At 44.6% G+C, this 22127-nt stretch overlaps 1 protein-coding gene across 16 annotated transcripts in view; it reads right to left on the reverse strand.

The window, feature by feature from the left end:
• Window positions 1-15213, reverse strand: part of C2cd5 (C2 calcium dependent domain containing 5) — an 81941-nt gene extending 66728 nt beyond the window's left edge. For 13 of the 16 annotated variants that reach the window (XM_051173403.1, XM_051173401.1, XM_051173399.1 and 10 more), the window contains exons 1-6: window positions 15107-15189; window positions 14840-14962; window positions 8045-8131; window positions 4233-4404; window positions 1633-1728; window positions 221-376 (exon numbers count right to left, since the gene is read on the reverse strand). In XM_051173403.1, the coding sequence (XP_051029360.1) occupies window positions 221-376; window positions 1633-1728; window positions 4233-4404; window positions 8045-8131; window positions 14840-14929 (601 nt within the window). In that variant the 5' untranslated portion in view covers window positions 14930-14962; window positions 15107-15189. Of the gene's footprint in view, window positions 1-220; window positions 377-1632; window positions 1729-4232; window positions 4405-8044; window positions 8132-14839; window positions 14963-15106 lie in introns of all 16 variants that reach the window. The other 3 variants (XM_051173412.1, XM_051173407.1, XM_051173396.1) reach the window with 2 other exon arrangements.
• Window positions 15214-22127: the final 6914 nt, after the last annotated feature.

Consider the following 22127-nt stretch of genomic DNA (forward strand, 5'->3'; position numbering starts at 1 on the left):
CATGCCCACATGTTTACATGCATACACACACACATAGGGAACTCACACACCCGATTCAGATCTCCACTTGTTAAAAGGGCTCAGTGGGATGGCATCTGGGATAAGGAATCAACACTTAACAATTCACAGCCTTTGTTGTGAAATTTCATGCACCATGTGAAAGGAAAGTGAAAATGTTAAGACTAAGTCAATCAACAGTAATACTGCTTTTCCAGCATACCTGACATCAAAGAAATAAGTCTCTGTCTGGCCTCATTTGATGCCCTTGGTGTGCGAATGCGATCGATCCATTGATATTCCGGGTCTTCATTGACCACAAGTTCTTCTACAAATCCGTGGATTACCACAGCTCTGTAGCACTTTGGAATAGATGTTGCTGTTAACACAAATTCCTTATTATCCTTCTATTAACCACAAAGACAAAGTTAACTTTAAAATGTATACACCTCTAAACAAAAGGAGAAATAAAAAATAAAAAGTATCTATGCAGACTTTGTGTTTTAGATACACAACGCAAGATTACCCACTACATAACTTCAGTGCACTCGTAAGAGCTCTCAAACACCTTTTAAAATCTGCTTCGCCCTGAAAAGGGTCTGTCATGAGGCCTCTCACTTTTCTCACATTAACAGTAGCAAATACACTGGGGCTGAAGAGATGGCTCAGCAGTTAAAAGTACTGGCTGATCAGGTTCAGTTCCCGGCACCCACATGGCAGCTCACAACTGTCTGTAACTCCAGTTCCTGGGAATCTGACACCCTCACACCAATGTACATGAAATAAAATTAAATAAATTATTTTTTAAAAACTGAATAGCAAATATAAACTGTACTTTTATGTCCAGAGAATAGCTATAGACATTAAATTGCTGCTCAATACAAAGGCTAACAAAATCAAAATATCACAGAGTACCATATAAATCTGTGCTGTTAAAAATGAATTAAGTCTAGAAAAAAGGCCAGCTGATGCTGACTAACAGGCAGAGCGTTCTTTCCATCTCACATACAGCCACTCAACAGCAGTCCTGCGGCCCTGCTGCTCCTGCCAGAATCCACAGCCACACAACCATCTGCGGAGCAGTCACGATCCTAATTAACAGACCCTCTGCACACGCTTACATCAGTGTATCATTGGATTTAAGTAAAATCTAGGCAGATTCAAAAGGGTAAACATCCACACCTAACCATTCTCTCAGGAAATGAACTCCTGCACTGAGGATGACCACTCGGGGGTGCTCTGACCACTAACAGGGGCTGGCACGGGCTTCCAGAGTAGCCGTCCAGGCCACAGGCTGCTCCGTCCAGGCCACAGGCTGCTCCGTAGAACCCACCATCCACAGTCCTCCCCTCAGTCAGCACTCTCTACCATAGCAAAATACTCTCTACCACAGCAAAATGCCTCTACATCTTTTAACAAAAATTAACAAGAACTTGTAAAACTTAGACACCATTTACTCTAAAAACCAAATAAATAGTCACAGAGCTATAGTGATTGTTTCCAGAAATTGAACATTTTTCTCTCTGGTATCAAAACCAAATTAATACTTTTTCCATTAATCCATCCAAGTATTAGTTTTCCATATTGAAAACTTATTCAAGTTTTCCTGTTAAACAAGACAATGCATTTACTTACTGCAGAAGAATTTGACTCCACACGATGACTGTCTAAATCTGTTTAAATCATTGAAGAGGTCTACTTTGACAACAACATTGATTTCTCCGCGGATGCCTACAGATTTAAAAAGAAAATCAAGTTTCTGTGTTGAGAAAACAACATACAATAAAACCCTGATGCACACAGATGCAATTACTGACCTTCAAGTAATGTACTGTCATACTACTAGGGTCAGCCTCACCTCCTAGATGCTCTCACCCCCGCGAGTCACTTGGTACATGAAGCTAAGTGTGACAACCTGAGAGAAGCCCAGTTTAAACGATGATGGCAGTGGGGAAGACTTGCTAAGTCCGAGGAGGTGACCCACTAAACACTCAGTGTGCTCACATCAGCTCAGTGAGGTCAGTCCTACAGCACTAACATTCCCATTTTAAAGAAGAAATGAGTATTTAATTAAGTCTACCAATTTACATAGCTTTGGTAACTAACAAAGGCAAGAATGAACAGTCAGTTCTTTACGACAGCAAGGACAGACTCTGATTTAATGTGACACGTTTCCCGCCTGGGGCCTTCGGAACATGCTGCAATAAAAAGGGATGACCTGGCCCTGACTGCTAACCATTCATTACACACCTTTACTTGACTGCCTCGGCCTCTTGTAAACTCAGTGCTGGTGAAGGAGAACCTTCTAAGAAAAGCCCTTACTAATTTACTAAGAAGAGATATTCAAACATGGCCATATTGAGCCAATCGGAAACAGCCTTTAATGTTAAATGTCGGGAAACTATTTCATGCACATAGCTATGTACTGCCTTTAATCCAAGCCTGTACTTACCTCTTTAGCATCACTGACTGACCAGTGAGCCCCAGGGAGTTGTCTGTCTCTACCTCTCGAGCTCTGGGTTTACAGAGGTTTTCATGGGTTAGGGGTCAGAACTCAGCCTCTTGTTCTTACACAGCAGTCACTTTAATGACTGAGCCATCTCCCCACTCTCCCCTTTGAGACGGGTCTCTCTCTAACCCTCAGCCTGCCAGCCAGAGGGTCTCCCTGCTACCCCCAGTTCCCGGTGTGCCCTGTTTGCGTAGCTGCTGAGGTTCAGCAGGCAGCTGACGGCTCAGCCATCCCCCGCTGCTTTAGAGCACATCTTTTTAACTGCAATAGCATTTGACTATATTTAATTCCTCACTATGAAGATAAAATGTAATAAATACGCACACTGTAGAAAACAGGGTGAGGGGAAGAGAGGACATCATTTATAATCCAGAAATGGAACTATGCAAGCATAAGTATTATATCATGTCACGATAAATAAATAACCCCAGAGATAGATACTGGAGTTAAAACTTCAAGCTGAATATCAGAGAAGCAAGCCACTAGCTCTCTCCTCTAGCTCAGGCTGAAAGGGCTAATCCTGTCTCCACGAGCTCTCACCAAGGCTCGGACTGATACCTCTCCTCAATGTGGCTGGAGAACCCTGAGACCTCAATATCTTCCTTGAGGAAAGTGGCTGGAGAATGAATGCCAGCTCTGAGAGCCCATTCCTGTCTTAAATGCCTCTCATGAGTCCTGGGATTAATTAAAGGCATGTGATCCCAAGTGCTAAGATCGTCCTTGTGTAAGCTGTTTCTCTTTAGGACCTTGAACTAAGACATCCATCTACCTCTACTTCCCCAGTGATGAGATTAAAGGTGTGTACCACCACTGTGAAGCTTCTATAGCTAACTAGTGTGGCTTTAATAAATCATAAACAATGTATCACCACATACATTCTACCAAATAGTCTAATATTCTTACATATTAAAATTCTTTTATTTTAACAACTTTGAGACCATCATGTTTTGTAACATGAATTTTACAACTCATATAACACATTGTTATACCTATTTCAATGTTTTCTGAAAACATATTCATCTGACTATAAAACAGGACCTATCTATTATTTTATCGTTTTGAATGTTAGTAAATAATAGGGTCTAGGTAAAGTCATAATGAATTTATACACAAATATCTTGCTTTATTGCAAACATCTCACTTCCTCGTTGCTATCCCTGTCAGTGAAAAGATGCAGCAAAGGAGCAAGGCAGGGACCCCTGTCAGTCAGGAGGCTCAAGCCCTCAAATACAACTACAGTTAGAACACAAGTCTCTGATTTTTTGGTAGAACCCATTTACAATCTAAAAATCATTGAGAATTTCAAGGAGTTTTTGTAAAGGTAATTATCTATCAATATGTACTATAATAAAATTAAGATTACCCTTTTTTGTTTGTTTATTTTAGCCTTTTTTTTTTTTTTTGGAGACAGGGTTTCTCTGTGTAACTTTGTAGACCTCAAACTCACAGAGATCCACCTGCCTCTGCCTCCCAAGTGCTGGAATCAGAAGCATGCACCACCACCACTTGGCTCCTCAAGACAACTTTTAAATAACATATTTACTTCCTATGTCACATGGAATGAACAGGCATTTTAACTGTGTTCTGAGAAATGGAGATTTCTACATTTGGCTACTTGTCTATAGTTTCAAGGCATCTTTTAGAAATATCTTAAAAAACAGTGTAGTACAAAAGGCAAACAGAAAAGACTGAGACACATTTCTTTTTCTTCAATGCTGCTCCTCACCGTGTATGGTGTCATAAATTGGGAACCACCCTGAGATGACTGTGGCAGCCTCACTATACAGTAGAGGGTCGATGTCAATGTACACCTTGCCAATAGCATCATTTGCACTGTAAGTATCGTGGTCAAGAACGGTGATCTGCAGAGGTTCATCTTGTAAATCTTCATCATCCACCTAAAAGTACACACCCTGCAATTAAACCTTACACTTTGCAATCTTAAGTATCACAAAGCCACACGTTACTAACCCATAAAGGATCATTAGGGATTTATCTGCAAGGCAGAGGTGCAGAGATCAGCATACATGTGTGGTAACTAGGACAGAGCACCATAAATCAGTAGTAGAGCATCTGCCTAGCAGACACACCACAAGGCCTTTAAATGCAATTCCAGAACTACAAAAGAAAAAATTAAATAAAGAAGTAGACACACACACACACACACACACACACACACACACACACACACGAGAGACAGGGTCTTTCAACGTAATCCTGGCTGTCCTGGAACTCAATAGGCAGACCATGCTGGTCTCAACTCAGAGATCTGTCTGCCTCAGCCTCCCCCAGTGATGGGATTAAAGATGTGTGCCTCCAAGCCTGGCTTCCCAGAAATACTTTAAATGTTTCACCTGAGTAACTTTTTGCTCATAAAAGACTACATTTCCCAGGCTGTCTTGAAAATGGTAAGTTATAAGCACAACTAGTACCCAGAGCATGGTAAGGGAGGGAAACCTCTTAAAGGAATCAATCTACCTCATGGAAACCTTCAGGGAAAGGCAACTTCAAGGAAGAACGGTGCCTACAACTGAGTCCCTTGGTAGAAACCTCAGACACAGCCCCGCTGAAAGGAACTGGAGATCTGAAAAGTGCTTTGATATCATAAATGGAAATGTACAGTCTGGAGTTTGTCCTACTGATTTTAGGTGTTGCTTTTGTCTAGTACTTCTCCACTATGTTCCCTTAGCCTTCTTTTGGACTGGCAATACATATTACATGCCATTGAATGTTGGAAGTATGTGATCTGCATTTTTTACTTTGATTTTACCAGAAGTTACAGTTACAAAATGAACATGAATCTCAGCAAAGACTTCAAACTTTGGACTTTTAAACGCCATTGAGACTGCGATAGACTATGGGGACTTTTGAAGTTGCACAGAATGCATTTTTGCATTATGATATGATTACTAGCCTATGGGGGCCAGGGAGTAGAATTTAGAGTTTTAAATTAGAATGGCTCCCACAGTTTATATATGCGGGTGCTTAGTCACCAGGGAGTAGCACGAAGTTCAATCTCTCTGCCTGTGGATCAGGATGTAGCTCTCAGCCAGTCCCCCACGAGGTTAGTGGGCTAACCCTCTGAAAAATAAGCAAGCCCCCAAATAAATAATTTCTCTTACAAGTGTTGCCTTGGTCATGGTGTCTCCTCACAGCAGTAGAAGAGTGACTAAGACAGCAAACCCATACTACTTACACCTCTGTATTATCTAAAGGAGGCAAGTGTCTCAGAATGTGAATATTCAAACCAACTTTATGCCTAATTCATTAAAGAATTCCATCCAGTTTCACTGATGCCAGTTCATACTAACATACATATAACTCCCTTGTATGAACACATAGTTACAGCCACTGTCTGAAAGGATACACATTGAGGAAAATGGAAGCTTGAAATGGGCAGCATGTGTGCAGACATGTGTAAATTAAAAAGTACCAAGAATAGGACTTCCATTTTCTCTGTCTGGGCCTCAGTATTTCACAGCAGGCAGTTAGCCAGCATCCCAACTCTCGCAGAAGAAGCTCTCTGGCACTAAAGGAGAGAGAGATCACAATCCTGCCATTGGCCAGGAGCAAAGCAGTGTGATTTCCTTCCTTCTCTGGCAGGTTGAAAGGCTCACAGCAAAACCAAAGCAACCTTCAGATCGGCCAACACTCTGTTGCCCCTCATTCTCTTTCCTCAGAGGACAAGGGACATTTTGACTAGGCTTACGAACATGACTAAAAAGAAGGCCAGAAAAGACAACACAGGAGTCATTGCCTGCACTCCATAGGACCATGGTGGAGGCAGGTACAGAGACGGGAAAGCAAACTAGTGCATTTTAAGTGAAAGCTCCTCCAATGCTTCATCACCCTGTCCCCAAAACAGACGACAGTGGAGTTGGACCTGTCAGAAACTTCGACAATGCATTTAAAAATGAATGGATACACAAACGGACAAGGCAGACACTACCAGGAGATGGCTGGGCACAACATGAAACAGATGTTTTTGCAGAGAGCACCCAGAAAGAAGGCAGCTTATCACAGGCAGAAGGAAAGAGTGATTGGGATAGGGTAGAGAACACTCCAGACAGTCATCAGGCACCCATGATGCCTAGAGAGGGTCACTATTGGACAGGTGGGAAGCGCGGAAGGGGAAAACAGAGGAGATCAGGAGAGGGAAGCGCCTCCTCCAAACCTTAGAAAATATCTCCAGGTGTAGGTGCACTTGGACAAGAGAGCTCCCCAACCCCGTCCACCCTCTCCTCCCACCCCAGAACTGCCAGAGCCTCAGCTTCTGCCCCGCCTTCATTCACCCTTAACCCTTTGTCAGCCAACAAACTGCACAGACTCATAACTACTTCCAACAATCCACACCCACCACAGCCAATGAGAAGTAACCCTCGCCTGGTACACATCTCACATATAACCCTTCTGGAGACTTTTTTTTTTTTAATTTTTATTCCTTTTGCATACCAACCACAGATCCCCCTCCCTCCTGTCCCCCTCCTCCCTACCTCCCCCAACCCCCACTCACCCTCCCCTCAGAAAGTCTAAGGCCTCACATGGGGAGTCAACATTAAGTTGAGGCAGGACCAAGCCCCTCCTCTGGTGACTTTGTAAAAAGAAGGGGGAGAGAGAGAGTTTATAGTGCCCATGGAGGTGAGAAACAGCACTGGTTCCTCAGGAGCTCTCCAGACACTTGTGAGTGCTCACATGAATGCCAGGGTATCCAGCTCAGGTCCTCCAGAAAAGCAGTCAGTGCTCTTGACCACTAAGCCATCTCTCCAGATGAGGGTAGACTTGTGAAGGGTGCTAAGGCTTTTCAATGGAGAATGTCTTAACACATGGCAATTAAACATACAGAAAGAAGAATAGCTAGACACCTCATACTGTTAAAGAAGGCCACTGAAAATTAATCAATGACCTATAGATAAGATCTAGCCCATGAATTCTTAAAAGGAAACATAGGGAGTAGGTTTTAATACCAAAAGTGCAAACAGCAACATTAATCCCTATGTACTGGACTATATCAAAACAATCTGTACATCAAAAAGAAAAAAAAAATGTCAGGAAAGGAAAAAAAAGCCTATTGAATAGCAGAAGGTAGCTGCAAAATATATATAACATAAAGCCCTAAGCACAGGTAGCTGCAAAATATATATAACATAAAGCCCTAAGCACAATCCTCAGCACAGATATACATATAATATATATACATATACAGAAAGAACTTCTACAATTCAATAATAAAAAGATCAACAATTAAATTAAAAATAAACTGAGTGGTGGTGGTGCATGCCTTTAATCTCATCACTTGGAAGGCATAGGCAGGTGGATCTGTGTAAGTTCCAGGATAGTCTGCTCTACAGAACAGCCAGGGAGGTTACACAGAGAAACCCTGTCTCAAAAAACAAACAAACAACAGTTCAATATTCCCAATGAACAGAAAAAAAAAAAAATACTTCTCAGATATAAAAACTAGTATAGTTAAAGTAGAAAGTCTTTATCATTCCCAGGACAAAAGGGATACACCCAAACAAGAGATATCCAACAGCTTACCTCAAATTTAAACCACTCCGAGTTCCACTGCGGATTGAGTGACTTGAGGTACACATCTGTCTTAAAGGTTGTGTTACCAAATTTTACCTTTAAAAGAAGAAGAAGAAGCTATTCAAATACAAATATCAACAGCACAAGCCAATGCTAGGCTTGGAGTGATGGCACATGGCTTCAATCCCATTACAAGACAGTAGAGGGTCAGACCTCTAAATCCGACGCCAGTCTAGTCCACATAGAGAGAGGTCATCTAGTAACTGGGGAGCAGGGATTTCAGGGAGGCTAGCAAATGTTAGGAGCAGCTAAGCAACAAAATGAAGGAAAAAGACAAACATCCTAAAAGAGAGAAGAAGGCTGATCTTCTAGGCCCTTACCTTTGCCAACAAGGACACTGACTGATCTTGAGAGAAATTAAAGGCTATCATTTTATCTTGTTTGGGTGTATCCCTTTTGTCCTGGGAATGATAAAGACTTTCTACTTTAAGTATACTAGTTTTTATATCTGAGAAGTATTTCCTTTTCTGTTCATTGGGAATATTGAACTGCTGAGCCTGAAGCAAAAGATCTGCTAGAATTACATAACCACTCAAATGCCAAGTATATTTAAGGGCTCTGGCTCAGTGGCAAAGAGTGCACATGTTTTAAGTTCTAGGTTCCCAGCCCTCTTTTTAGCCACAACAGTAGCTGTGCTGGCATTCTATTTTCTTTTTACCAACTGTCCATTCAAGATAACTTAAAAAATCTACAACCCCCATTTTTCAATAGATAAAAAGGGGGAAAAAATTAGACCACATGTTGCCATTGTGTGATGGCCTTCTAGTGAGATCCACACTTCCTCCTGCTTTTGTTGTTCACTTCAAAGGAGATTTTTATTACTCAGCAATTAAAGGAACATCTTACAACTTCCTTCAGAACAGCAGCGATTCTGAGTTCTACAGTGAAGTTGAGCATTTTCTCCTGAAGTTATTTAATCTGTTCAAATCTGCTTTTTCCTCTAAAGAGGGGAGTTGCAAGGACACTGTGTGATTACATATTACCCATGAAATACCTGGGATGATCAGAAATACTGATTAAATGTTTCTTTTCCTCTCCTTGCTCCCTTAGACTCTTGGATGAACACAAAGTGACTGGTTTAGCCAACTTGTACACGGACATCTATTTATTACAATTTCCTCTGTTTAAAAAAAAAAAACAAAAAAGACCAGCTGGGCATTTGTGATACATGCCTTTAGTCCCAGCGGGAGGCAGAGGCAGGCGGATCTCTGTGAGTTTGGGTCCAGCCTGGTCTACAGAGTGAGTTCCAGGAAGGCTCCAAAGCAATACAGAGAAACCCTGCCTTGAAAAACCAAAACAACAAAAACCTTATCTTATTCACCCTAGATATTCCTGCGGAAAGAACAGTTTGGTTCTGTCCCTTAGTGGGATTTACATACATTACAACAATAAATACAGTAGACACAAGCACACCTGAGAATAAACAGCACCCCTAAAGCCCAGCAGACAGCGGTGGGAGACTGCGGGCACAGGGAAGCAGTGTGCGGGCTGGGCAGCCCGAGGAGCACTAGGGCTCAGTGCGTCAGTGGAAACTGGTGGGTAGGGCTACCAAATAGATAGATGCCTTGACCTAACTCAAGACTGCTTGGCAACCTGAGCCCCCTTTACCAAGCGGGACTTATTTCCCAATCTACTCAACACCAGCTCTCCTTCCAATTATACATGTTCTATACCTGGCTTTGCCTTCACTAAGTTTGTCCTTGTCACTCAAAAAATGCTTTTCTATGTATGTATGGAGAGTTAATTATCCCTCCAGATACAGCTGCAAAAATTCTCACAATCTGCCAAGTAGCAGTGCAGGTCTATAGCCTGATGCTGGCGAAGGCAGGAAGGAATGGAGGAGGAAGAGACCTAGGCTCCACTGTCTCCCTCTCCTATGAGCTTATTAGTTACAGCCTCGTCACATCAGTGTTCCTTTAACTGTGACCCTTCATTATCCTCCCGCTGCTCTGATCTGCTCCTCCCTGCTGCATAACGCCTATCACACAAATATGCCTGGATTCTTATTTCCTTCGCTGCTAAAAGCTATAAACACCTGAGGGACCATGGGTTCCTACCCTCTCTTCACACCCATGTTTCTTGCAACAGTTGCCAACTCAGAACGTGCTGCTTCCTCACCCCAAACATCCTAATAATTCTCGGGAAGTCTTAGAGTGACTTATGTATGTGCGTGTGCATGTTTGTGTGTGACCATGCACCTGTGAAGTCAGAGGACACCTCCAGGAAGTTGTTCTCTCCTTCCACCATCTAGGTTTGAGGACCGAACTCAATTGCCAGGCTTGGGTGATTTGAAAGAAAATGGCCCTCAAAGGGGGTGGCACTGTTAGGAGGTGTGGCCTTGTGGGAGGAAGTGTGTCACTGTGGGGTGGGCTTTGAGGACTCTTTCCTCAATCCACTTCCTACTGCCTGAAGGGGGAGCACTCTCAGCTCCAGCACATCTGCCTGCTCGCCTCCGTGCTCCCCACCCACCGTGATCCACCGTGGACTGAGCCACCCCAATTAAAAGTTTCCTTCATGAGAGCTGCCGTGGTCATGCTGTCTCTTCACAGCAATGGAACCCTGAGGTGGCTGCAAGCACCTGCTGAACCATCTCAAGGCTTCAAGTCTGAGGGTGTCTAACTTTGCTCTGAGACAACTGAGATAGTACATAAGCAGACCCAGAAACACTACGTGTGCTGCAAAGCAAGACTCCCAACAGTAATGCCCCTTGTCATGTTTCTGAATAGCCCAACAGATAGTCACATGACTAAAAATCCAAAGTCATGCAAGGCAGCTGTAATCCCAGCACTTGGAGGTCTGGAGAGTCAAAGTCAGCCTGGGCTACACAGTAAGACTCTGCCTCAAAGAAAATCTACCTGGACTCTAAGTTAGTTTTACAGGTCAAGGTTTTGTGGTAAGGTTTTGTTTGGGGGTGTTTTGTTTTGAGACAGGGTTTCTCTGTATAGCTGTGTAGGCCAGTAGATCTACCTGCCTCTGCCTCCCAAGTGCTAGGATCAAAGGTGTGTGCCACCACCACCTGGCTTCAGGTTTTGTTTAATTTTTATTTATATGTATGGGTATTTTGTCTGCTTAGATATCTGTGTACCACATGCATTTCTGGTGTCTGCGGAGGCCAGAGAGACTGTCAAATTCCCTGAAACTGGAGTTACAGACCATGGTGCATGGCCATATGGGTCCTGGGAACTGAACCAGGGTCTTCTGAAAGATCATTCAGTACTCTTAACCACTAAGACATCTCTCCAGCCCCTACAACTGTCTTTCTATGTGACATTCTTATTCATGTGATTTTACCCATAAGAGACATTCCCTATAGGCCTAGACAAATTGTCTTACCTTCTAGAACACTATTTAATTATATTGTGCATAAATTATTTCTCCTCCTACCAAAAGGTGCACTCTATAACTAAAGAAATTCTTGTTGCATTCATCTATATATCCCTGACATCCACTACAGTGTCTGATATACATCAGAGTTCAATAACTAGCCAATCACACAATATGATTAGGTTCCCATTTTTCACTGCATTTATAAGCAAGTACTTCAATACTGAAATGACAAACACACACACACAAGAAAACCTTGTCAAACTATTTGAATTCAGTGCTCCTTTTATCATGAGTACAGATAAACTATATTTCTATGAGTATCTTTTAAGATAGACTTCAAAATATGTGATATAGGGTCAGCTAGATAGCTCAGCAGGTAAAGAACTTGTCACACAACCTAACAACTTAAATTTGATTCCTGAAATGGACAGGAGAAAATTGATTGCCCAAAATCAACTTCTGACATCTATACTCATGCTATAGCATGTACACGCCACCCCCCACCACACACACACACACACACACACACACACACACACACACACACCACATACACACATAATATTTTTTAAAAGCCAAGTGTGGCTCACACCTTTAATCCCAGCACTTGGGAGGCAGAAGCAGGTGAATCTCAAAGTTCCAGGTCAGTGATCTACAGTGGGAGTTCCAGGACAGCCAGGCTATACAAAGAAACCTGTCCCAAATAAATAAATAAATACAAAATAGATTTTATTAAACGGGGTGTGGCTGACATGAGTTGGAGCACTTTTATCCACAACTCAACCAAGGTAATGATAAAGGAGTGCTTGATCTCACAGGACTGAGCAATGCCTCTTCTAACTCCAACTGCTCTTTGGAACATCACAGCTACAAATCTGATTTCCCTTTTGATGAATGCAATTAAGACACCTCAAACCTAACATGCCCAGATGGAAACTGTCTCCTTAGCCCATCCCCATCACCCTGCAGAGTTCCAGAAAATGACTCGTCTACTCCTGAAAGCTAGAACTGCATTAGTTCTCCTTTGCTTGATCCCTGGCTCCAATCTACCAACAAATGCTCTAATCTCCTTTCAAAATAGATCTGGAATTCATCCACTTCTTTCCATTACCAAATCCACTGTGTGGGCCTGTTATTCGAACTCCAATAGACTCTCCATTGGATACGACACATTGCAAATAAAATGCCATTTAATAAGAGTTACCTACTGAATTTATAAAATTCAAGTCTTAACCTCAGCCTTGCACCATCAGCCACTTGACCATTTCCCCAAATGTGCCTCTCACTGTTCCCTTCTCTTCACCAAGAGATCGCTCCCTACATTCTCCTTTGTTCCCACAACACGCCAGTCTTATCGAGCTTCTCTTCTATCTCCTCACTCACCCTTTTACAGAAAGGCAAGCTATAGTCTCTCAGTAGCTGATGCTGCTCATCCAACAGGTGTCTGCTTGGTTGATGCTAATCAGTCAACCTAAAATAGATGTTCCTTATCATTCTCTATTGTATTCTCTCGTGAACTCATAACTTGTATTATATACTTAGTAAGTTCTTTACTTTCTAAATGTGTCTTAGTCACCTACACAAAAGTTCCATAAATCAGAAACCAAATACTTCTTGAAAAATCATCATACATAATCAGCAAGACACCCAAAATAGCAGAGAGCCTGGCAGACAACAATCAGGGTTGGGTTTGATGACACACATCTGTGATTCCAGCTACCAGAGGGCTGAGGGAGATTTGATTTTTTTTTATGTTTTCATTTATTTATGTATTTATTTATTTACTTATTTACTTTTGAGGTAGTGTCTAAATATATATCCCTCTGGCCTTGGAATGATGTAGACCACACTGATTTCAAACTCAGAGATCCACCTGTCTCTGCCTCCTGACCCCCAGAATTCAGAGTGAGCAATATCATGCCTGGCTTGAGACAGGATTTTAATATCAAGGTAAGCATGGGTAATCTAGTGAAACTCTAAATAAAATATTATGTCCATTCAGGCCATCCTGTGGATAATTTTTTTAAAAATCTTACTTCTGCTGAAACCCCTCCCCTGGTTTAGTCTCACTTACAAAAAGGGAATAGAATAAAAAGTGAGGATTGAGTTAACAGGTCAACCCACCCTTCCTGCTCCATCCCCACATCTCACTCCAAGTGCACCTCACACTAATGTGGCTTCCTGAACAGGGCAGGTTCCACGTTCTGTGCCTTTGCTGTTCTTTTTGCCTGAAAAAATCCTGGGTGTTCCTCAAGACTCAGGTCAACTGTGACTTTCTTAGGAAGTCTTCTTAACACTAGCTCCCTCATTCAAATATAACTTTCATCATCTTGCTTGCAGAGGCAGGAATCACACACTAGAACAGACTGCCCCTAGGCTGTGGAGATTTACAAGGTAAGTAATTCTAGGCACATTATTACCACCCATAGGCCTCTTGCTGCCTAACCTCTAACAAGGAGTAACATTCCTAGCAGGACTGCTGTAAGGACTAAGAACCTATCTGTACACAGCACAAACACGGCACTAATGAAGCTCAATACGCATTAGCTGTTAATATCAGCTGTGTGGGTCATTCTGCCCAAGTCCAGTTATCTGTAGATCTGTTAACCCAGACCCAAGAGCAAACACTTCATTTCAATGAAAAAGATGTTAAGCTTAACAACTGTCATAAAATGGGTAGAATGAACTGCAGTTAATTATGTCCTAGAGCCTTTAATAATATTTTATATTGAGTGACGTATACTATCATACATATCTTTGAACCCTAAGCATTACTAGCCCGAATTACTGCTGTAATGGTCTGCCTCATCGTGCCAACTTTTACTACAACTCCTCCTTGGCTTCTTTCCGGTTCTGAGTTAATAATTTCCAGGCCGTAGGCCTGCGCTAATTTGCATGACTTTTAAACCAATCATTATATTTTTTAAAAAAATGCAATTTTGCAATTGAAATCCATGGCACTTAACTGACTTCCCACCTCCAGGCAACAAATTACCCCGAGACAGCGCATCTCCCTGCCGGTCCACACAAGAGCGGATAAAGTGTCACTGTTGTGTGTGACCTGCACTGATGATTCAGACAGTGTTGGCGGGGAAAGGGCTGGAAGTCGTCGCACCGTGGGGCGGGGGTGGGCTGCAGGTGGCACCGGAGAGTTGGCTGCTTGGACTCGGCTGCAGCAATGCGTCCCTCCCCAACCTCCGGGATCATAAAGGAGGCCACGCCTCGGCCTGGCAGGTGGCGGCGGTGGCCTGGGGGTGGGGAGGGGACACGTGTCCCTGCCCGAGCGGAGGGGAGGGCCGCATCCCGCGGGGCTGGGGACCGGTGGGCATCTCTGCTCCACCGGGCGCCGCGGCCAGGGCGGGGCGGGGCGGGGCGGGGCGGGGCCCGGCGTTCGACCCCGCAGGCCCCGGCACCCACCTCCACGAAGGCATCCGTCAGGTCGCTGGCGCGGTCCATCACCGGCAAATGGCGACCCGCCACGATCTTCACCTTCAGCTTCCCCGGCATCGCGGCCGGCGGCTTCGGCCTCTGCTAGGATCCCTGCAGAAACAAACAAGCCGAGTCTGCGCCGAGCCGGCGGCGGGGGCGCGCGCGGGGGGACGCGGCGGCGGGGGCGCGCGCGGGGGGACGCGGCGGCGGGGGCGCGCGCCAACTGACAGCGGAGGACGCGCGCGCCGCACTCACGCTCTGACGAGTCCCCGAGTCGTCCCGCGCCGGCGCCGAGGCCTCATTCCGGAGGGGCCCCCGGAGGATGGGCGCCTGCCTCTCCGCCCGCCCGCCCGCCCCGGCCCCGGCCCCGGCCCCGGCCCCGGCGTGCGGCTCTAGCCGCCAAGGCCAGCCAGCATCCCGCGGAGCCCGCGCCGCGCCTCCCCGCCTTTCTCCTCCCACCCGTCCAAAAATGGCGGCCGGAGGGCGGGGCGGGGCGGGGGCGATCGATCACTCGGGGCTCGGACCCGCTGGCGGGGCTCGTTTGGATTCGCCGGGACCGGGCGAGAGGGGCGGGGCCGGGCGAGAGGGGCGGGGCCGGGCTGGGGGGCAGGGGAGCAGGTCGAGCCCCGCATCATCCACCCAGCCGCCCTTCGGGTGGGTTGCTGGACTCCCAGGCCGGTGATCGAGCCGCGCCGCGCTTTGCAGGGCCCTGGGCGCTCTGCCCTGGGCGCTCTGCTGCGGCCCAGCCTGCTGGAGGACTGTGCCGGTGCTGTTTTCCTAAGACGGGCAAGGGCACAAGTGCGCTTGGTGGTTTTCTGTAAATCTTCAGGTTAGAGCCGCGTGTGCGCATGCACACCTGTCAACCCAGAGCGCGGAAGGCTGGGGCCAGAGCAGTACCTCGAGTTCTTAGCCGGCCCGGGCAACACACTAAAACCCTGGCTTAAAATAAAAATAAAGGACAGTCATTACTACCAGAGAAATCCTGTCTCTGTCTCAAAAAAGAAAAAAAATTACACAATGCAACTCAGATAGTAAATATTTTAATGAAAAACGTGTTTCAGTCATAGGCATCTGTACCTTGTCCTGGGTCACAGATGTCGCTAGCCTTCCTTACTAACACCCTTTACTAGCCTTAGTATGAACTTGCGGTGTTTTGGTTTTTGTTTGTTTGGTTGGTTTTGGTTTTGATTTTGGTTTTGGTTTTTGAGACAAGGTCTTGCCTGTGGTATTTAATCCTGGCTGGCCTCTTCCTTGGTGTGCAGCCCAGGCTGGCTTTGAACTCGTTACATTCTTCCTGCGGCATCGTCCCAGGTACTGGGATGATGAACTCACACAGCTCTCTAATTATTAAGCATTTACAAGCCTAAAGGGAGGGTCTGCAGTGCCGGCTGGAAGTCTGCAAGTAATGAACCTGCAGCAGTAAACAGTGTGAAAAATGAGCCCAAAGAGCATCAGCCCCACGCCCTGTACTGTGTGAGTCGCCCGGTGGAGTATCATATACAGCTTAAGACGATCAGAAAAAGATTGACGTTGAGGTGCACACACACAGGATGTAACAAGATCACTCCATACCACGTGTCAAACCCAGTACATTGGTAAATGTACTCCATAGCAAATACCAAAATCAACATTTAAAATGCCAGTGGAAAAATTAATGCGCTGAATTTATTAGGAATGGAAAATTCCTAAATGAAGATATCAGCATGATCTTTTTAGCTTTAAAAAAAAAAAAAAAAAAAAAAATTGCTCCAAGCAGTAACGAACCAGAAATGCCTTTTCAAAGAAAAAGTCCTCCTGAAAAAGGAATTTTGGCTCATGTGAGAGGATGAATTCTTTCAAAGAAAAAGAAAATGGCCTGCTCAAAAGAAAGGAAAACAATCTAAAATACATATTGTTGCAGAGCTTTTGGACTAGAAAATGTCTATCTGTAGAGACAGATAGTGAGGTTCAAGCTTAAGATCAGATAAGCAAAGCAGCCAAGCCTCCAGAGAACGCTTACCTCTAGCATGGCTGGGACAATCCTGGCCTCAGTGTGGCTGGAGACTGAATTGCCTAAGGTCGAGTACTCAATGCCCTGCTCCTATCTTGTGTACCTCTCTAGTGCTGGGACTGAAGGCATGAACTCTGGTTCTCTTTTAGACTGATTCATTCTCAATGTGGTCCAGGGTGGCCTTGACCTCACAGAGACCCATCTGCCTCTCTCTCCTGAGTCCTGGGATTAAAGATGTGTGCCACCACTGCCCAGCTTCTATGACTCTGGCTGGCTTTGCATTCTGATCTTCAGTGACTTTATTACATCATAAAAACAACATATCACCACAACATTTAGACTATAACAAAAAAGAACACATTCTCACATAATTACCTTGGAACCACTGGTAACTTTTTCTAAACTGATTTTCTTAAAATATCCTTGCCAGGGGCTGGATAGACGGCTCAGCAGTTAAGAGCAAAGGTCCAGAGTTCAATTCCTAGCAACCACGTGGTGGCTTTCAACCATCTATCTGGTGCCCTCTTCTGGCTTTGGAGGCTTACATGCAGGCAGAACACTGCATACAAACAAATCTTAAAAACTAAATAAATAAAAATAAAGAAAAAAATCCTTGCCAAATTCAAAGTTCCAACATGTGTAACAAGTGTTCTATATGTTGTTGTTTTCCTTCTTTGAACCAGTTTTTAATTAAATCTATGTGTAAGATTGCACTTACTGGATTGTCCTGGTTGTTTCTTCCCCACCCCACGTTGCCCCCGCCCCCTCCCCCTTGGTGAGATTTGGCTTTCTGCTCCACAGCCTTCTGGCAGTGTTTGTCCAGTTTTCAGTCTGGTGATAAACACCTTGATGGGGTAAATGCCAGCATGGATGTTTGTACCATTGGCTTTTTCTGTCGTCCCTGTTCGTTGTGGATGACATTTCGTACAAAGCAGGACTGCTTTGCCAATTAGCTGACCTTTTTAGTGTCCTCGAACAACCTGAACTCCGTCCTCTTGGATACACAGAGATCAAACGTCTTTCTCAGTCTTTGGAAAGCAGTGTGGGTACACTAGCACTCCTTTTACCTTCCTCCAGTTAGGAAGAGCTAAGAATTCTGGCTCATGTCTTTAATCCCAACACTGGGGAGGGAGAGGAAAGCAGATCTCTGTGAGTTCAAATCCAACCTGGTCTACTGAGTGAGTTCCAAGCCAGTCAGAGCTACATAGTGAGACATTACCTAGCCTGCCTCCAGCTCCCTCCCCTCAAGAAAAAAAATTCACAAATGTCCCTCAGTTTGACAGTTGCCTGCCAGCAATGGTGGCCAAAGACTAGAACCTTTGAGTTGTTTGGATGGTGTAGCTGAGATGGCTTTTCTAATGAAAAGATACTGCCTTGTAGCTCAATGTCCAAGCACTTGCCTTACACAGGGTTCAAGCAGCAAACAACAAGTCAGATACACAGGAAAACACAAGAAAACTGAGGTTTAGCAATAGTTTTTTAATAGGATGGAATTCAAGATGTTATAATGTAGAGGATATTTGCAAATTGCACAATTAGAGGTTAGCAGGCTCAGCCTCCTAATTAGTGCACTACAATGTGCTTTGCTACCTGCTGCCTGGGGCATCATCAACAGGAGATTATAATTAAGATGCTTCCTGAGACTTTTTTTTTTTTAGTGGAATTAAGCCGGGATTCAGCTTAACCGGTTCCTAGTAATTGTGCTCGTTTGTTTTAATTAATGGTGGGATGGAGCTTACTCTCCTGACAAATGAATCATGAGATGACCTCTGATTAACATTGTCAGCTTCATAGGCTGCCTTCTTCCTGCAGATTAGTTTTTAAATACAAGCTGGTGTGTATGGAGTGCTCCCCACCTATTAGACACCAAATTTGGAACTTGACAGCTTTTCAGTTTCACTAAAATCCTGTAAGGATTATCAGAATTTGATTTTGGTTTTGTTTTTCTGAACTTCTGGGAATAGACCCTTCATTAAGGAAAAAAATGCACACTTGTGTATACATGTGGCCACGTGCCAACTGTGGAAGCCAGGGACCAACTTTGGAAGTCAAGTTTCTTCTGCCACCACGTGCATCCCAGGGACAGAATTTGAGTCGTTAGTCTTGACCACAGGCGCTGTCACCAGCCAGACCATCTTGCAAACCGAGAGCCTGCATGTTGTAATTTTTGTTTTGTGTTTTGAGGCAGAGTCTCTCTCACACTAGTTCGAGGTGGCCTAGAATTCACTATTTAACACGGGCTAGCCTAAAATACACGGCAGTCCCTCCAGCTCTGCCCCCCGGTGCAGAAGTCACAGGTGTGTACCACGATGCCAGGCTAGTACTGGCTTTGCAAATGGAAAGTGATCATCCATCCAGGGCCTCGGAGCTGATAAAGAGGGAGGCAGTCCTGTTGTGTGTGACTCCAGGTCTCTCACACGTCTTCCATCATTGGCTTGTAGTGGAATAATCTTTGGGTACACCGCGAAGATGTGTCACTCTGACGGTTTAATAAAATCTGAGCAGCCAATAACTAGGCAGGACTTCTGAGCAGAGAGGATCCTGGGAAGAAGGCAGCAAGAGACACAGAGCAAGCAGGATGGGCAGTGTGGAGATGAGGTAGTAAAGCCACGAGGCAGAGAGTAAACTAATAGAAATGGGTTGCTATAAGAGCTAGTTAGGAACAAACCTCAGCTAAGGCTGAGCTTTCATAATCAGAAATCTCCATGTCCTTTCATGTGGGCCAGTGGCCCGAAGCAAAGCCCCACTACATTAACTGTCCCGTAGGAGGCCACATCCACTAGTCTCTGTCCTCCAATCCACTCACTGCAAAAAACAGCACAAGTAATGTATTAGTTGAGATAAAGTTTCTTTGTGTAGCTCAGGCTGTATTCAAACTCAAAGCCTCATGCCTCAGCCTCATGTTTCCCAGAATGCTCTTGAATCACCTATGTAGCCAAGGATGACTCCCAAGGTCTGCTTTTCCTCTTTCTTGAGAGTTCTGGGATTACAGGGCTGTACCACCGTGCCCAACGTGTGCAGTGCTAAGGCAAGTGATCCCCGTGTCCAGTTTATGCAGCGTTAGTGTAGTGTAAGGACACTACTAGTTGTGCTACTTCCCCAGCCCCCCTTGCAGAGAGAGAGACAGAGACGAAGAGACTGTTTTAAAACGCACTTTTTAATTTTGAGACAGGGCCATGCATTGTAACTCTGGCTCACCAGAATAGTCCACGCTGGCTTCGGCTTACTTCCTAGGAGCCCAACTGCCAACTGCTAGGATTACGGGTATGCGCCAGTACACCAAGAGCGCGCTGCTCATCTTTGATAGTGACACAGAAGCAGCTCAGTTTCGCCAGTGTCTGGTACGAGTGGTCAGCGGTCAGCCACAGTAAATCAGTCACGGTCAGACACCCCACAGCAGCTGCAGCTCGGCTGCTACAGTGCTTGCCTCGGGCTCATGAAGAGGGAACCCTGGGTTGCATTTGCCAGCACCTCAAAGAACAAGCGCACTGGCACACACTTATAACCCCATCGCGCTTGAGGCAGAGGCAGGAGGGTCACAAGTTGAAGGTCTTCTTTTACACAAGGATTGGAAAACAGCCTGGGATAATTGAGACATTTTTCTCAAAAAAAAAAAAAAACTAAAAGGAAATATCCAGTCCCGCCTACCTAAGAAAATCAGAAAATGCTGTCTTTTCTGATCATTTCTTTATGAGAAATTTTGGGAAAAAAATACTTGTAACTTCAAGAACAAATAACAGTCAAAAGTGGATTCTGGCCCAGCAGTGGTGGCGGACGCCTTTAATCCCAGCACTCGGGAGGCAGAGGCTGGCGGATCTTTGTGAGTTTGAGGCCAGCCTGGTCTACAAAGCTACACAGAGAAACCCTGACTGGAAAACACAAAAAAACAAAACAAAACAAAAAAAAGTGGACTCTTTTCACTTTTTGTAGCACAAAAAATAAATAAATATTGGGGTTCAAGCTTCAAGCTGAAGATCAGAAAAGCAAAGCAGCCAGCCACTGGTTCGGACTGTCCTGTCTCCAGCCAACGTCAGACTGTATGCTCTCCTCAGTGTGGCTGGAGAGTGAATGTCAGCTCTGAGACCCCGTTCCTGTCTTAAAAGCCTCTCATGAGTCCAGGGATTAAAGCCATGTGATCCCAAGAGCTGAGGTCATCTTTGTGTGAGCTGTTTCTCTTGTGGATGTATTTCTTGTAGCTCAGTGTGACCTTGAACTAAGAGACCCTTCTACCTCTCCCTCCCAAGTCATGGGACTGAAGGCGTGTACCACCACCACCTGGCTTCTATAGTTTGTGGCTGACTTCAGTTTCTGGATCTTCAGGCAAGCTTTAATAAATCATCTATCAAAAAACCAAAAGAAGAAATATTAACCCCGCCTCCCTAAAAAAAAAAAATCAGACTTTTGTGATCATTCTTTTCCTTTTTAAGAAATGTTGAATAACATTATTTTAGAACTTCAGGGACAAATAGCAGTCAAAGGGAGATTCTTTTCACTTTTCACTTCTTGGCTTAACAGTTCGCTGATTTGCCACTCTGTTTCATTTCATCTTAACATTTTTTTCTGGAAACTGAACTGGGCCCAAGTCAGCGCAGTTCACCAAACCCAAGCCAGAGCTCGACAGCTTGGGATCTTCGTCCAACACTGCATTTCCCTTTATGCTCAACTTTTTTTTTTTTTTTTGCCTTTGCCAGTCAACTGTCACTAACAATTAGGTTTTATAGTCTCTTTGGCCATTATCTTTTCAGAGGCACTGGCTTTACTTAGATTAATTAAATTGACACATCATTCTCAACTCACTTGCTAACTTCCTACATCTCTTCATTGTTAGAGGAACGCTCTAATGATGCGTCATCTGTACCTTGGAAAGAAAACTAGAGATTGTAGATATACCGGGGAAGTGCATAATGGGCACAGAGCCCAAGCAGAGCTCACTGTGGACTGGCATTGGTTAGCCGGGGAGCACTGACTGGGGCCAAGCACAAATCACCGCAGCTGATAGAAAGAATAAAAGTGAGCTTATTCCATCACTAGTTGTCCCTGTCCGCACGCCACACAAGAGATGGGACCCAGTCTGCTGGCTCTCCACAGCTTCACGTGGCCCTGGAGCTCCACGTGGTACCTTTCAAAAGCAACACTCACTCCTCACCCTTGAGCCAACCCTGCAACCCCGTATACCCTTCATCTAAGAAATGGAAGCAATATTTAAAAAAAAAAAAAGTATGCACACATGTATTTTTTTTTTTTGAGGGCCACACAAAATTAATAAAAACGCATATTAGAGAAAGT

Source organism: Phodopus roborovskii, unplaced genomic scaffold (genome assembly GCF_943737965.1).
Source record: "Phodopus roborovskii unplaced genomic scaffold, PHOROB, whole genome shotgun sequence".
NCBI classification, from domain to species: domain Eukaryota; kingdom Metazoa; phylum Chordata; class Mammalia; order Rodentia; family Cricetidae; genus Phodopus; species Phodopus roborovskii.